The sequence below is a fragment of the Nerophis lumbriciformis genome, linkage group LG02 (genome assembly GCF_033978685.3).
Source record: "Nerophis lumbriciformis linkage group LG02, RoL_Nlum_v2.1, whole genome shotgun sequence".
Taxonomy (NCBI): domain Eukaryota; kingdom Metazoa; phylum Chordata; class Actinopteri; order Syngnathiformes; family Syngnathidae; genus Nerophis; species Nerophis lumbriciformis.
In genome coordinates, this window is record NC_084549.2 from 2,862,398 (window position 1) to 2,877,670 (window position 15,273).

General features: G+C 39.6%; 1 protein-coding gene across 1 annotated transcript in view; it reads left to right on the top strand.

Moving 5' to 3' along the window:
* Positions 1–15,273, top strand: part of cog2 (component of oligomeric golgi complex 2) — a 47,329-nt gene that overhangs the window by 3,295 nt on the left and 28,761 nt on the right. The window contains exons 2-5 of the mRNA XM_061927456.2: positions 3,780–3,941; positions 4,033–4,098; positions 8,664–8,744; positions 8,834–8,937. Coding sequence (XP_061783440.2) covers positions 3,780–3,941; positions 4,033–4,098; positions 8,664–8,744; positions 8,834–8,937 — 413 coding nt within the window. The remainder of the gene's footprint in view (positions 1–3,779; positions 3,942–4,032; positions 4,099–8,663; positions 8,745–8,833; positions 8,938–15,273) is intronic.

Consider the following 15,273-nt stretch of genomic DNA (forward strand, 5'->3'; position numbering starts at 1 on the left):
TGTATCAAACTGTGTTTACAAAGATAATAATACCAGGTTTAGTGCACTTGATAAGTACTTACTCTATCAAACTGTGTTTACAAAGATAATAATACCAGGTTTAGTGCACTTGCTAGTACTTAGTGTATCAAACTGTGTTTACAAAGATAATAATACCAGGTGTAGTGCACTTGCTCGTACTTACTCTATCAAACAGTGTGTTTACAAAGATAATAATGCCAGGTGTAGTGCACTTGCTAGTACTTAGTGTATCCAACAGTGTGTTTACAAAGATAATAATACCAGGTTTAGTGCACTTGCTAGTACTTAGTGTATCAAACAGTGTGTTTACAAAGATAATAATACCAGGTTTAGTGCACTTGCTAGTACTTAGTGTATCCAACAGTGTGTTTACAAATATAATAATGCCAGGTGTAGTGCACTTGCTAGTACTTAGTGTATCAAACTGTGTGTTTACAAATATAATAATGCCAGGTTTAGTGCACTTGCTAGTACTTAGTGTATCAAACTGTGTTTACAAAGATAATAATACCAGGTGTAGTGCACTTGCTCGTACTTACTCTATCAAACTGTGTTTACAAAGATAATAATGCCAGGTTTAGTGCACTTGCTAGTACTTAGTGTATCAAACTGTGTTTACAAAGATAATAATACCAGGTGTAGTGCACTTGCTCGTACTTACTCTATCAAACTGTGTTTACAAAAAAATAATACCAGGTTTAGTGCACTTGCTAGTACTTAGTGTATCCAACAGTGTGTTTACAAAGATAATAATACCAGGTTTAGTGCACTTGCTAGTACTTAGTGTATCAAACAGTGTGTTTACAAAGATAATAATACCAGGTTTAGTGCACTTGCTAGTACTTAGTGTATCCAACAGTGTGTTTACAAATATAATAATGCCAGGTGTAGTGCACTTGCTAGTACTTAGTGTATCAAACTGTGTGTTTACAAATATAATAATGCCAGGTTTAGTGCACTTGCTAGTTCTTAGTGTATCAAACAGTGTGTTTACAAAGATAATAATGCCAGGTTTAGTGCACTTGCTAGTACTTAGTGTATCAAACTGTGTTTACAAATATAATAATGCCAGGTTTAGTGCACTTGCTAGTTCTTAGTGTATCAAACTGTGTTTACAAAGATAATAATGCCAGGTTTAGTGCACTTGCTCGTACTTACTCTATCAAACAGTGTGTTTACAAAGATAATAATACCAGGTTTAGTGCACTTGCTAGTACTTACTCTATCAAACAGTGTGTTTACAAAGATAATAATGCCAGGTTTAGTGCACTTGCTTGTACTTAGTGTATCAAACTGTGTTTACAAAGATAATAATGCCAGGTTTAGTGCACTTGCTAGTACTTAGTGTATCCAACAGTGTGTTTACAAAGATAATAATGCCAGGTTTAGTGCACTTGCTAGTACTTAGTGTATCCAACAGTGTGTTTACAAAGATAATAATGCCAGGTTTAGTGCACTTGCTAGTACTTAGTGTATCCAACAGTGTGTTTACAAAGATAATTATACCAGGTTTAGTGCACTTGCTAGTTCTTAGTGTATCAAACTGTGTTTACAAAGATAATAATGCCAGGTTTAGTGCACTTGCTAGTACTTAGTGTATCAAACTGTGTTTACAAAGATAATAATGCCAGGTTTAGTGCACTTGCTCGTACTTAGTGTATCAAACAGTGTGTTTACAAAGATAGTAATACCAAGTTTAGTGCACTTGCTAGTACTTAGTGTATCAAACTGTGTTTACAAAGATAATAATGCCAGGTTTAGTGCACTTGCTAGTACTTAGTGTATCCAACATTGTGTTTACAAAGATAATAATACCAGGTTTAGTGCACTTGCTAGTACTTAGTGTATCAAACTGTGTTTACAAAGATACAAATACCAGGTTTAGTGCACTTGCTAGTACTTACTGTATCAAACTGTGTTTACAAAGATAATAATACCAGGTGTAGTGCACTTGCTCGTACTTACTCTATCAAACAGTGTGTTTACAAAGATAATAATGCCAGGTTTAGTGCACTTGCTAGTACTTAGTGTATCAAACTGTGTTTACAAAGATAATACTACCAGGTTTAGTGCACTTGCTCGTACTTAGTGTATCAAATAGTGTGTTTACAAAGATAATAATACCAGGTGTAGTGCACTTGCTCGTACTTACTCTATCAAACAGTGTGTTTACAAAAAAAATAATGCCAGGTTTAGTGCACTTGCTAGTACTTACTGTATCAAACTGTGTTTACAAAGATAATAATACCAGGTGTAGTGCACTTGCTCGTACTTACTCTATCAAACAGTGTGTTTACAAAGATAATAATGCAAGGTTTAGTGCACTTGCTAGTACTTAGTGTATCAAACAGTGTGTTTACAAAGATAATAATGCCAGGTTTAGTGCACTTGCTAGTACTTAGTGTATCAAACTGTTTACAAAGATAATAATGCCAGGTTTAGTGCACTTGCTAGTACTTAATGTATCAAACAGTGTGTTTACAAAGATAATAATGCCAGGTTTAGTGCACTTGCTAGTACTTACTGTATCAAACTGTGTTTACAAAGATAATAATACCAGGTGTAGTGCACTTGCTAGTACTTACTGTATCAAACTGTGTTTACAAAGATAATAATGCCAGGTTTAGTGCACTTGCTAGTACTTAGTGTATCAAACAGTGTGTTTATAAAGATAATAATACCAGGTTTAGTGCACTTGCTAGTTCTTAGTGTATCAAACAGTGTTTACAAAGATAATAATGCCAGGTTTAGTGCACTTGCTAGTACTTAGTGTATCAAACTGTGTGTTTACAAAGATAATAATGCCAGGTTTAGTGCACTTGCTAGTACTTAGTGTATCAAACAATGTGTTTACAAAGATAATAATGCCAGGTTTAGTGCACTTGCTAGTACTTAATGTATCAAACAGTGTGTTTACAAAGATAATAATGCCAGGTTTAGTGCACTTGCTAGTACTTACTCTATCAAACTGTGTTTACAAAGATAATAATGCCAGGTTTAGTGCACTTGCTAGTACTTAGTGTATCCAACAGTGTGTTTACAAAGATAATTATACCAGGTTTAGTGCACTTGCTAGTACTTACTGTATCAAACTGTGTTTACAAAGATAATAATGCCAGGTTTAGTGCACTTGCTAGTACTTACTGTATCAAACTGTGTTTACAAAGATAATAATACCAGGTTTAGTGCACTTGCTAGTACTTAGTGTATCAAACTGTGTTTACAAAGATAATAATGCCAAGTTTAGTGCACTTGCTAGTACTTAGTGTATCAAACTGTGTTTTTACAAAGATAATAATACCAGGTTTAGTGCACTTGCTAGTACTTAGTGTATCAAACAGTGTGTTTACAAAGATAATAATACCAGGTGTAGTGCACTTGCTCGTACTTACTCTATCAAACAGTGTGTTTACAAAGATAATAATGCCAGGTTTAGTGCACTTGCTAGTACTTACTGTATCAAACAGTGTGTTTACAAAGATAATAATGCCAGGTTTAGTGCACTTGCTAGTACTTAGTGTATCCAACATTGTGTTTACAAAGATAATAATACCAGGTTTAGTGCACTTGCTAGTACTTACTGTATCAAACTGTGTTTACAAAGATAATAATACCAGGTGTAGTGCACTTGCTCGTACTTACTCTATCAAACAGTGTGTTTACAAAGATAATAATGCCAGGTTTAGTGCACTTGCTAGTACTTAGTGTATGAAACAGTGTTTACAAAGATAATAATGCGATGTCTTTGTGTCCTACAGGATGACTTTGACGTTGACCAGTTTGTGTCAGAATGTCGGAAGCAGGTGCAGCTGGAGGAGATGAGAGAGGACCTGGAGTTCTACTACAAGCTGCTGAAGACCGCCATGGTGGAGCTCATCAACAAGGACTATGCTGACTTTGTCAACCTCTCCACCAACTTGGTGAGTTGTTCTCCCTGCCAGCAGTGCTATTGTGATGTCTCTTTGTTTCCGTGAGAATACAAGAATGTTCACGTTTGTGACTTGGTCTCAGGTGGGGATGGACAAAGCCCTCAATCAGCTTTCTGTGCCGCTGGGACAATTACGCGAGGAGGTTATGGTATGTTTAGAAATATACACAGTACAGGCCACACCTTCTCATTCAATGCATTTTGCAAGGTTTCTCATTGTCATCCCATTGGGTTTTTTCTTGCCCTGATGTCGTTGTGACTTGTGCAACCCTTTGAGACACTTGGGGTTTATTTTCATTACTATTTACCAGTGGCGGGCCGTGCGTTTCCCCTTCAGTGATGTCCGGCTTCAAAGATTACCTCTCAAAATACCATCATTTAAGTCACCACATGACCGTTGCTGGAGAAACACTAGACAGAAACACATTTACGCACTACTGCGTATTGAGACACATCAACAGTGTACAAAACAGGTTATTTTCTGGCGCATTTAAAAATCAATAAACCCTCATCAGCAATTAAAACATATCTTATGTGGTACTGTCAAAATTAAAATTGCAAAAAAACATTTTAAACGTGAAAAAATAAAGAAATACAATATCTGAACTCACATTTCATCGACAGCAGAGCTAGCTTCCGGGGTTGGCCGACATGTTCTCACAAGATGTAGTTTCTCTTAAGTATCCTTAAGGATCTAACATAATAGTGTGAGAGTCCAGTCCATCGTGGATCTAACATAATAGTGAGAGTCCAGTCCATAGAGGATCTAACATAATAGTGAGAGTCCAGTCCATAGTGGATCTAACATAATAGTGTGAGAGTCCAGTCCATAGTGGATCTAACATAATAGTGTGAGAGTCCAGTCCATAGTGGATCTAACATAATAGTGTGAGAGTCCAGTCCATAGTGGATCTAACATAATAGTGTGAGAGTCCAGTCCATAGTGGATCTAACATAATAGTGTGAGAGTCCAGTCCATAGTGGATCTAACATAATAGTGAGAGTCCAGTCCATAGTGGATCTAACATAATAGTGGGAGTCCATTCCATAGTGGATCTAACATAATAGTTAGAGTCCAGTCCATAGTGGATCTAACATAATATTGTGAAAGTCCAGTCCATAGTGGATCTAACATAATAGTGTGAGAGTCCAGTCCATAGTGGATCTAACATAATAGTGAGAGTCCAGTCCATAGTGGATCTAACATAATAGTGTGAGAGTCCAGTCCATAGTGGATCTAACATAATAGTGTGAGAGTCCAGTCCATAGTGGATCTAACATAATATTGTGAGAGTCCAGTCCATAGTGGATCTAACATAATAGTGAGAGTCCAGTCCATAGTGGATCTACCATAATAGTGAGCGTCCAGTCCATAGTGGATCTAACATAATAGTGAGAGTCCAGTCCATAGTGGATCTCACATAATAGTGAGAGTCCAGTCCATAGTGGATCTAACATAATAGTGAGAGTCCAGTCCATAGTGGATCTAACATAATAGTGAGAGTCGAGTCCATAGTGGATCTAACATAATAGTGAGAGTCGAGTCCATAGTGGATCTAACATAATAGTGTGAGAGTCCAGTCCATAGTGGATCTAACATAATAGTGTGAGTCCTGTCCATAGTGGATCTAACGTAATAGTGAGAGTCCAGTCCATAGTGGATCTAACATAATAGTGTGAGAGTCCAGTCCATAGTGGATCTAACATAATAGTGAGAGTCCAGTCCATAGTGGATCTAACGTAATAGTGAGAGTCCAGTCCATAGTGGATCTAACATAATAGTGAGAGTCCAGTCCATAGTGGATTTAACATAATAGTGAGAGTCCAGTCCATAGTGGGGCCAGCAGGAGATCATCTTGAGTGGAGACAGGTCAGCAGTGCAGAGACGTCACCGACTGATGCACAGATGAGTGGTCCACCCCAGGTCCCGACTTTGCTAGCGCTTCATCTGTGGTCACCTGATAACCTCTCCACGCAGGAGAGGGGGGCAGAGCAGAAAAGAGACGGCAGATCAACTGGTCTAAAAGGGGGTCTATTTAAAGGCTAGAGTATACAAATGAGTTTTAAGATGGGACTTAAATGCTTCTACTGAGGTAGCATCTCTAATTGTTACTGCTAGAACATTCCATAGTACTGGAGCCCAAATAGAAAACGCTCTATAGCCCGCAGACTTTTTTTGGGCTCTGGGAATCACTAATAAGCCGGAGTTCTTTGAAGGCAGATTTCTAGCCGGGACATATGGTACAATACAATCAGCAAGATAGGATGGAGCTAGACCGTGTAGTATTTTATACCTAAGTAGTAAAACCTTAAAGTCACATCTTAAGTGCACAAGAAGCCAGTGCACGTAAAGATTCTCTCCATGAGCTTCAAGCACACCTGAAGTGACAACCACTTCAGGTGACTACCTCTTGAAGCTAATGGAGAGAATGCCAAGAGTGTGCAAAGCAGTAATCAGAGCAAAGGGTGGCTATTTTGAAGAAACTTGAATACAAAAACATGTTTTCAGTTATTTCACCTTTTTTTTGTTAAGTACATAAATCCACATGTGTTCATTCCTAGTTTAGATGTGACTATCTCATACCTGCCAACTACTCCGGTTTTCCCGTAATTAGTACGGTTTTCATCAACCTATTCCGGGTTACGGTTGCAGTGATAAAAAATATGTTTTTTCATTAATTAAAAAAAAAATATTTTTTTAAAGTTTTATTCACGAAATCGCGTAACAACAATGACAATCGACACTGCTTCACGTAACTTCCTATCGAGCCATTCCGAATGCCATGCGCGAGGCTATTTATAGCACCGCTGCCAAGCACGATGCACCAGTTGCCATTGTTTCCAAACGAGCGAAAGATCATGGAATCAGCCGGAGAAAAATGGCAAACGAGTCTTAAACCGAAAAGAAAACTGCAGTCATTCCGTGAAGAATATTCAAAAGCCTATCCGGGAATAATTATCCCTTCCAAAAAGGGTGAAAACTACGCGAATTGCACCTTGTGCAGACAAGATTTTTCGATCGGACACGGAGGAATTAGCGATGTAAAAGACCACGTTGGGACAAAAAAACACAAGTCTAATGCCGTTGCTAGCGATACAAGTGGAAAACTTTCAACGTTTTTCGTCGCCCAAACAGATTCTTTGGATGTGATAAATGCCGAAGTTTTATTTACGGAGGCAATAATTGAGCATGTACTTCCAATCGCACTGGCTGATCACATGGGACAGCATACCTGCCAACTACTCCGGTTTTCCCGTAATTAGTACGGTTTTCATCAACCTATTCTGGGTTACGGTTGCAGTGATAAAAAATACGGGTTTTCATTCATTAAAAAAAAAATTTTTTTTAAAATGCGCGAGGCTATTTATAGCACCGCTGCCAAGCACGAGGCACCAGTTGCCATTGTTTCCAAACGAGCGAACGATCATGGAATCAGCCAGAGAAAAATCGCAAACGAGTCTTAAACCGAAAAGAAAACTGCAGTCATTCCGTGAAGAATATTCAAAAGCCTATCCGGGAATAATTATCCGTTCCAAAAAGGGTGAAAACTACGCGAATTGCACCTTGTGCAGACAAGATTTTTCGATCGGACACGGAGGAATTAGCGATGTAAAAGACCACGTTGGGACAAAAAAACACAAGTCTAATGCCGTTGCTAGCGATACAAGTGGAAAACTTTCAACGTTTTTCGGATTTTAGCCACAAAAAGGTAATGACACCAATGTTATCTATTGGAATTGTTTAGTACTGTTATACTGTTAAAAGTGTTTATACTATTTATGCTTTCAAGTCCAAGTTGAAGAAATCTTGTTAAATGTTGACAGCATAACTACCAAAATACAGAAGTATGTCCTTAATATTTTTGCAGTGCTATTTCTGTTGAAAAGTTCAAATGATTACATTAGAGATGTGATGTGCCACTTTTCAAGTGTCTGATGGCTTCAATTAATTTTCATTAATTTTTCATATTTTGAATTCTTTTGAAAGGCTTACAAAAAAACTACATTTGAATTGTAATTCCATGCTATTGACAGGACTATTAATTTTAATGAAGTTAGCTTACCATGTTTACAGTATGATAATTGTGATAGAAATGTGAATTTTAGGCACAGAATATTTTTTACAATTGAACAAGGCAGTAGATTATACAAGCTTGGACAGAAAGTTAATAATGACACCAATTTTTTTTTTAATGGAATTGTTTAGTACTGTTTTACCATTTGTTTACTGTAAAAAGTGTTTATACTTTCAATTAACAAATTGAAGTCTTGTGAAAGGTTGACAGGATAACTGGCATTAACTGTCAAAATAATTTCAAACTATTGAAGTTAGCTTACAGAATAAACATGTCAATCAACCCATATGATTTTTGCTGTAATATTTTTGTTTTGAAAAGTCACTGTGACTGATAGAAAAGTGATGGTTTTAGCAACATTTTAACCTGTCTGAATGCTAATAATCATTTTGCGTCGGGGCCCTGAACCCCCCCACCAGGACTTTGTCCTGGACCTACCGGGGCCTGCGGCCCCTGGACCCTGGCTACTAGGTTTTTCTGATTTCAAAAGTTGGCAGGTATGCTACAATGTAAATAGTCATGGAAATATAGAAAACGCATTGAATGAGGAGATGGTGTGTCCAACCTTTTGGCCTGTGCTGTATGTATATATGTATCTTACTGTCATATTCCTGACTATTGCTGGTTGTCTGATGTAGAGTCTTCGGTCATGTGTCAGTGAGGTGATCAATGCAATCGACACCCAGCTGTCCAAACAAGAGGACTTGCAGAAGAAAAAGGTGCGGCCCTTGCGTTGTGCGGTCTTCTACTGATGATGAATACATTTCAATTACCATGTTTGTCTCATTTCATGTATTCATTTGAACAGGTTTGTGTGCTGAGGCTGATCCATGTGGTGCGCTCAGTTGAAAAGATTGAGAAAATCCTCAACTCCCAGAACTCCAAAGAGTCCAGCTCTCTGGAAATGAACAGGTGTGATTGTGGCTCACCACGTTCCAAGACGCATGCATCCCCCATATGTTAGATCAGGGGTTCTTCGTCTTCTTCACCTCGGGGCCCAACTTTCCCTCTACAGCAGACCTGGGCAAATGAAGGCCCGGGGGCCAGATGAGGCCCGTTAAGCTTTTCAATCTGACCCGCCGGACGTTACCAAATCATTTTTGTAGATGTTTAAGATGTAAAGTGTAGCTGCCATTATGATGAGCGCTCATGTTTTCTAATGACCGTAAGTCTTCAACTATACTAAGTCTTTCCATGGTTGGAATCTGTGCTTTTGCATGATATACTACCGTATTTTCCGCACCATAAGGCGCCCTGGGTTATAAGCCGCGCCTTCAATGAACGGCATATTTCAAAACTTTGTCCACCTATAAGCCGCCCCGTGTTATAAGCCGCATCTAACTGCGCTAAAGGAATGTCAAAAAAACAGTCAGATAGGTCAGTCAAACTTTAATAATATATTAAAAACCAGCGTGATGTGGGCGCGCATGGAGTCGTATATCAACATGGACGGAGCTGCGTGAAAAAAGCCACCCGGCCTCTTCGCGTAAACTTACCTTAACCACTCGCTCATCTTTTCTTCATCCATCCATCCCTTCGAGTTAGCTTTTATGATGACGCCGGCTGGAAAGGTCTCTTTTGGCAAGGTCTTCCTTTTGAATATCACCATGGGTGGAAGTTTCTGGCCATTAGCATGGCAAGCTAGAACCACAGTGAAGGATGACTTCTCATTCCCTGTGGTGCGAATATTCACCGTACGTGCTCCCGTTGTATCCACAGTGCGGTTCACAGGAATATCAAAAGTCAGTGGAACCTCGTCCATGTTGATAATGTTCTCTGGCCGGATCTTTTTTTCAGCTATCTTGTTTTTACAATATGCACGGAAAGTAGCCAGCTTTTCTTGAAAGTCTTTAGGCAGTTGCTGTGAAATAGTAGTCCGTGTGCGGATGGAGAGATTGCGTCTTTTCATGAACCGGATCCCTGTCGCTTAGTAGGAGCCATTTTGTGGTCTTTACAGATGTAAACACACAAAGGAAATGAAACGTACGGTAATATCCGCGCGCTTTTTCTTCTTCTACGCGGGCGGGTGGTTGCTTACAGTAGAAGAAGAAGCGCTTCCTGTTCTATGGGGGCGGGTGCTTACCTTGGCGGTTGCTTGCGTAGAAGAAGAAGCGCTTCCTGTTCTACCGGGAAAAAAGATGGCGGCTGTTTACCGTAGTTACGAGACCGAAACTTTATGAAAATGAATCTTAATATTAATCCATATATAAAGCGCACCGGGTTATAAGGCGCACTGTCAGCTTTTGAGAAAATTTGTGGTTTTTAGGTGCGCCTTATAGTGCGGAAAATACGGTAATCTAAGTTACAGCAGCTCAGATGAGGCACCAAGCAGTGTGGGCGGGGAGTGTTTCCACAGAGTGTTTCCAGAGCGGCCAGTCTGAAATACGAGTGTCAGGGACAGATGCGGAAGGAGATTTTTACAACAAAGTTCTAAAGCTTAGTGATGTATCACATACATCAGATTGTAGGTGGGGTATTACCAGTGACGTGCGGTGAGGTTGATGGCTGGTGAGGCACTGACTTCATCACAGTCAGATTTACAAACATATGAATCCTACAGAGTATCTTATTCACCATTTGATTGGCAGCAGTTAACGGGTTATGTTTAAAAGCTCATACCAGCATTCTTCCCTGCTTGGCACTCAGCATCAAGGCTTGGAATTGGGGGTTAAATCACCAAAAATGATTCCCGGGCGCGGCGCCGCTGCTGCCCACTGCTCCCTTCACCTCCCAGGGGGTGATCAAGGGGATGGGTCAAATGCAGAGGACAAATTTCACCACACCTAGTGTGTGTGTGACAATCATTGCTACTTTAACTTAACTTTAACTTTACACATACAAACTGTAGCACACAAAAAAGCACATTTAATAAAAAAACGTTATTATGGTCTTACCTTTACTTATAAATGCGCCGCTGTTGTGCTGGATTAATGAACACCCTGATGGGAGTGTTCTATCAACTAAAGCCCTCACTTCAACTTTCCACGTGCAAGATTGAATCTATATAAAAAAGTGTAACCGAGGGTTTATAAATGTCGCCTATACTGTATGAAACTACAAAATAACAAACACGGAGGCTCCAGTTTACACGAGGACCACTTTATTTACCTTCTTTCAAAAACCTCCGCAACGTGACATCACTTCCGCTCTTAGCGCCTTCAAAACAAGAGCTCAAGGCATATACTGTATAACAGCGCATAACAGGAACTTAACATCACAAAGAGGAAAGCCCATAAAAATAGGTTACAAAAGTTATTTAATAAGAAGCCAAAAAGTGCAAAAACAATAATGTTCGTTTTGGAGGAGTTGTGAATTAGATACACCTGCAGTCTGCAGGTGTGCCTAATGTTGTGGCCCAGCAGTCATTCACAACTCCTCCAACACGAACATTATTGTTTTTGCACTTTTTGGCTTCTTATGAAATAACTTTTTTAAATAGATTCAATCTTGCACGTGGAAAGTTTAAGTGTGGGCTTTAGTTGATATAACAATTCTACGGCGGGGGTGCAGGAGGCGAGCCTCAGCCAGTGCGTCTTTTGCAGCCGTTTTATGATCGCTCAGCACAAGAAATACTTTACACACATACAGTTGTTGACAAAATACACTGTACATTATATACCTCAGCTAACTAAACTATGGAAATGTATAATATAATTCATATAGCAATACGGTCTCACTGCACAGCAGGCCAGCAGTTAGCCGAGTCCGTCCGTCCATGTTGAGGCACTGAGTGACGTGCCTCGACTGACTGCTGTTCACCGCACCGTCTCTTCTCAGTATTTGAACGGCAAATGTGAAAATTCAGCGATTTTGAATAAAAATAATCTAAAACTGGTGAAGTTAAATGGAAAATAACTTTATAGTATAATCACTGGATACATCTAACAATTTAATATATATTTTTTTCTTTTTAAATTTTTTTTCTTTCCATGATGGCATGTGAGGCCCCCGCCTCACCTGCCTCTAGTGACTGCACGTCACTGGGTATTACACTGTGTTTGTTGCATATTTGTTGCGTTTCGCTTGATTGTAAAATATGTTGATGGAGAGGGTGTGTGACGTTCATATGTTGTCAATATTCAGTGTTTTATCCTTCATAGTTAATATTGTAAATCCCACATGTACATTCTGGGTGTCTCATTCAGTAGAAAATGTAAAAATCAATTCCGTTTTTTAAAGACGGTCTTTCATAACATTTTTAGCATTCAGACATTATTGTGAGGTTTTGTATTAGTGTCCTAAAAATAGATATATATCGGCCCCCAGACACATTTTATTCTGTAAATGAGTCAACATAATTGCCCAGGCCTGCTATACAGAGTGGCTGGGGGCCCACTCAAATATTAACATGGGATTAATAATCTTACTCTTGATTTTAATCGCATTTAATAATTCTATCTAACGTACTTGCAGTTAAACAGGATACACCTTGTCAAATGATAAGAATTGCATTTGTTAGTCACAAAGATTATTATCAAGGAAGAAGGGACTTAAAAACTGACGAAAAATTTACATACCATCACGCAGTGCTAAAATAAATACATTCTTACTAAATTAATAAAGAAATAATAATTAAAAACATGTTTTTCAAATAGCTTGTTAACTTCACCACTTTAGTTATACAATTTGTGCTTAAGAAACTTATCTGACTTTAGCTCCATCCATCCATCCATTTTCTACCGCGGGGTCGCGGGGGTTGCTGGAGCCTATCTCAGTTGCATTCGGGCGGAAGGCGGGGTACACCCTGGACAAGTCACCACCTCATCACAGGGCCAACACAGATAGACAGAGATGTATAATATTGTCATTACTGCCACCAGTGGTGGAAAAGTGTATTACAACACAGCGCCGCTGCAAAGGCAGAGTGGTGTATAGAGAGAATATGGCATCAAATTTGGCATCCAAATGATGCCCTGTAGTCACATAAGGGGCTTTTGGCCAATCATTTAGGAGATCCTCTGGCCATACTCTCTGTGATTGGTCAAAAGCCCCCTCACGTGACTACAGGGCGCCATGTTTGCTACATAAGTGAAAGCAAGTTGGCTACACTCTCTCTACACTGCAGAAAGTCATTGTTCAAAAAAAAAAAAAAATTAGGAGTATTTTACTTGAACTACGCAAAATTATCTGCCAATAGAACAAGAAAATTCGGCTTGTTAAGACTTTCCAAAACAAGTCAAATTAGCTAACCTCAATGAACCCAAAAATAGCTTAAAATAAGTATATTCTCACTAATAACAAGTGCACTTTTCTTTGTAGAAAAAAAAGAGACCTTTTTGCTCAATCCCCAAAGGGAATAAGCGGTAGAAAATGGATGGATGGATGGATGTTGAAAAATATTCTTAAATGAAGTAAATGCTAGTGCCATTATCTTGACATAATGATATGCGCTCGGCATTATGGTTTTTGTATTCATGCTTGAAATAAGAAATTATTACTTTAAAAAAGTAGTTTTATACTTGTGAGTGTTGATGACACAGCTTTGCAACACTTGATATTCAAGTTTCTTGATCTTAGCGCTGCTTTCGATACCGTCGATCATAATATTTTATTAGAGCGTATCAAAACACGTATTGGTATGTCAGACTTAGCTTTGTCGTGGTTTAACTCTTATCTTACTGACAGGATGCAATGCGTCTCCCATAATAATGTGACCTCGGACTATGTTAAGGTAACGTGCGGAGTTCCTCAGGGTTCGGTTCTTGGCCCTGCACTCTTTAGTATTTACATGCTGCCGCTAGGCGACATCATACGCAAATACGGTGTTAGCTTTCATTGTTATGCTGATGACAGCCAACTCTACATGCCCCTAAAGCTGACCAACACGCCGGATTGTAGTCAGCTGGAGGCGTGTCTTAATGAAATTAAACAATGGATGTCCGCTAACTTCTTGCAACTCAACGCCAAGAAAACGGAAATGCTGATTATCGGTCCTGCTAAACACCGACATTTATTTAATAATACCACCTTAACATTTGACAACCAAACAATTACACAAGGCGAATCAGTAAAGAATCTGGGTATTATCTTCCACCCAACTCTCTCCTTTGAGTCACACATTAAGAGTGTTACTAAAACGGCCTTCTTTCATCTCCGTAATATCGACAAAATCTGTTCTATTTTATCCACTAGCGACGCTGAGATCATTATTCATGCGTTCGTTATGTCTCGTCTCGACTACTGTAACGTATTATTTTGGGGTCTCCCTATGTCTAGCATTAAAAGACTACAATTGGTACAAAATGCGGCTGCTAGACTTTTGACAAGAACAAGAAAGTTTGATCATATTACGCCTATACTGGCTCACCTGCACTGGCTTCCTGTGCACTTAAGATGTGACTTTAAGGTTTTACTACTTACGTATAAAATACTACACGGTCTAGCTCCGTCCTATCTTGTCGATTGCATTGTACCATATGTCCCGGCAAGAAATCTGCGTTCAAAGAACTCCGGCTTATTAGTGATTCCCAGAGCCCAAAAAAAGTCTGCGGGCTATAGAGCGTTTTCTATTGGGGCTCCAGTACTATGGAATGCCCTCCCGGTAACAATTAGAGATGCTACCTCAGTAGAAGCATTTAAGTCCCATCTTAAAACTCATTTGTATACTCTAGCCTTTAAATAGACCCCCTGTTAGACCAGTTGATCTGCCGTTTCTTTTCTTCTCTCCTCTGCTCCCCTCTATCCCTTGTGGAGGGGGGGTGGGCACAGGTCCGGTGGCCATGGATGAAGTGCTGGCTGTCCAGAGTCGGGACCCGGGGTGGACCGCTCGCCTGTGCATCGGCTGGGAACATCTCTGCGCTGCTGACCCGTCTCCGCTCGGGATGGTGTCCTGCTGGCCCCACTATGGACTGGACTCTTACTATTATGTTGGATCCACTATGGACTGGACTCTCACAATATTATGTCAGAACCACTCGACATCCATTGCTTTCGGTCTCCCCTAGAGGGGGGGGGGTTACCCACATATGCGGTCCTCTCCAAGGTTTCTCATAGTCATTCACATCGACGTCCCACTGGGGTGAGTTTTTCTTTGCCCTTATGTGGGCTTTGTACCGAGGATGTCGTTGTGGCTTGTGCAGCCCTTTGAGACACTTGTGATTTAGGGCTATATAAATAAACATTGATTGATTGATTGAGAAGCATGTTTTACTCAATATAGGTCATCACATCTCAGCAACAAGCTGTAATATCTTACTGAGATCATTTAGGACCAAAACCCTTAAAACAAGTAAAACCCTCTAACATAAA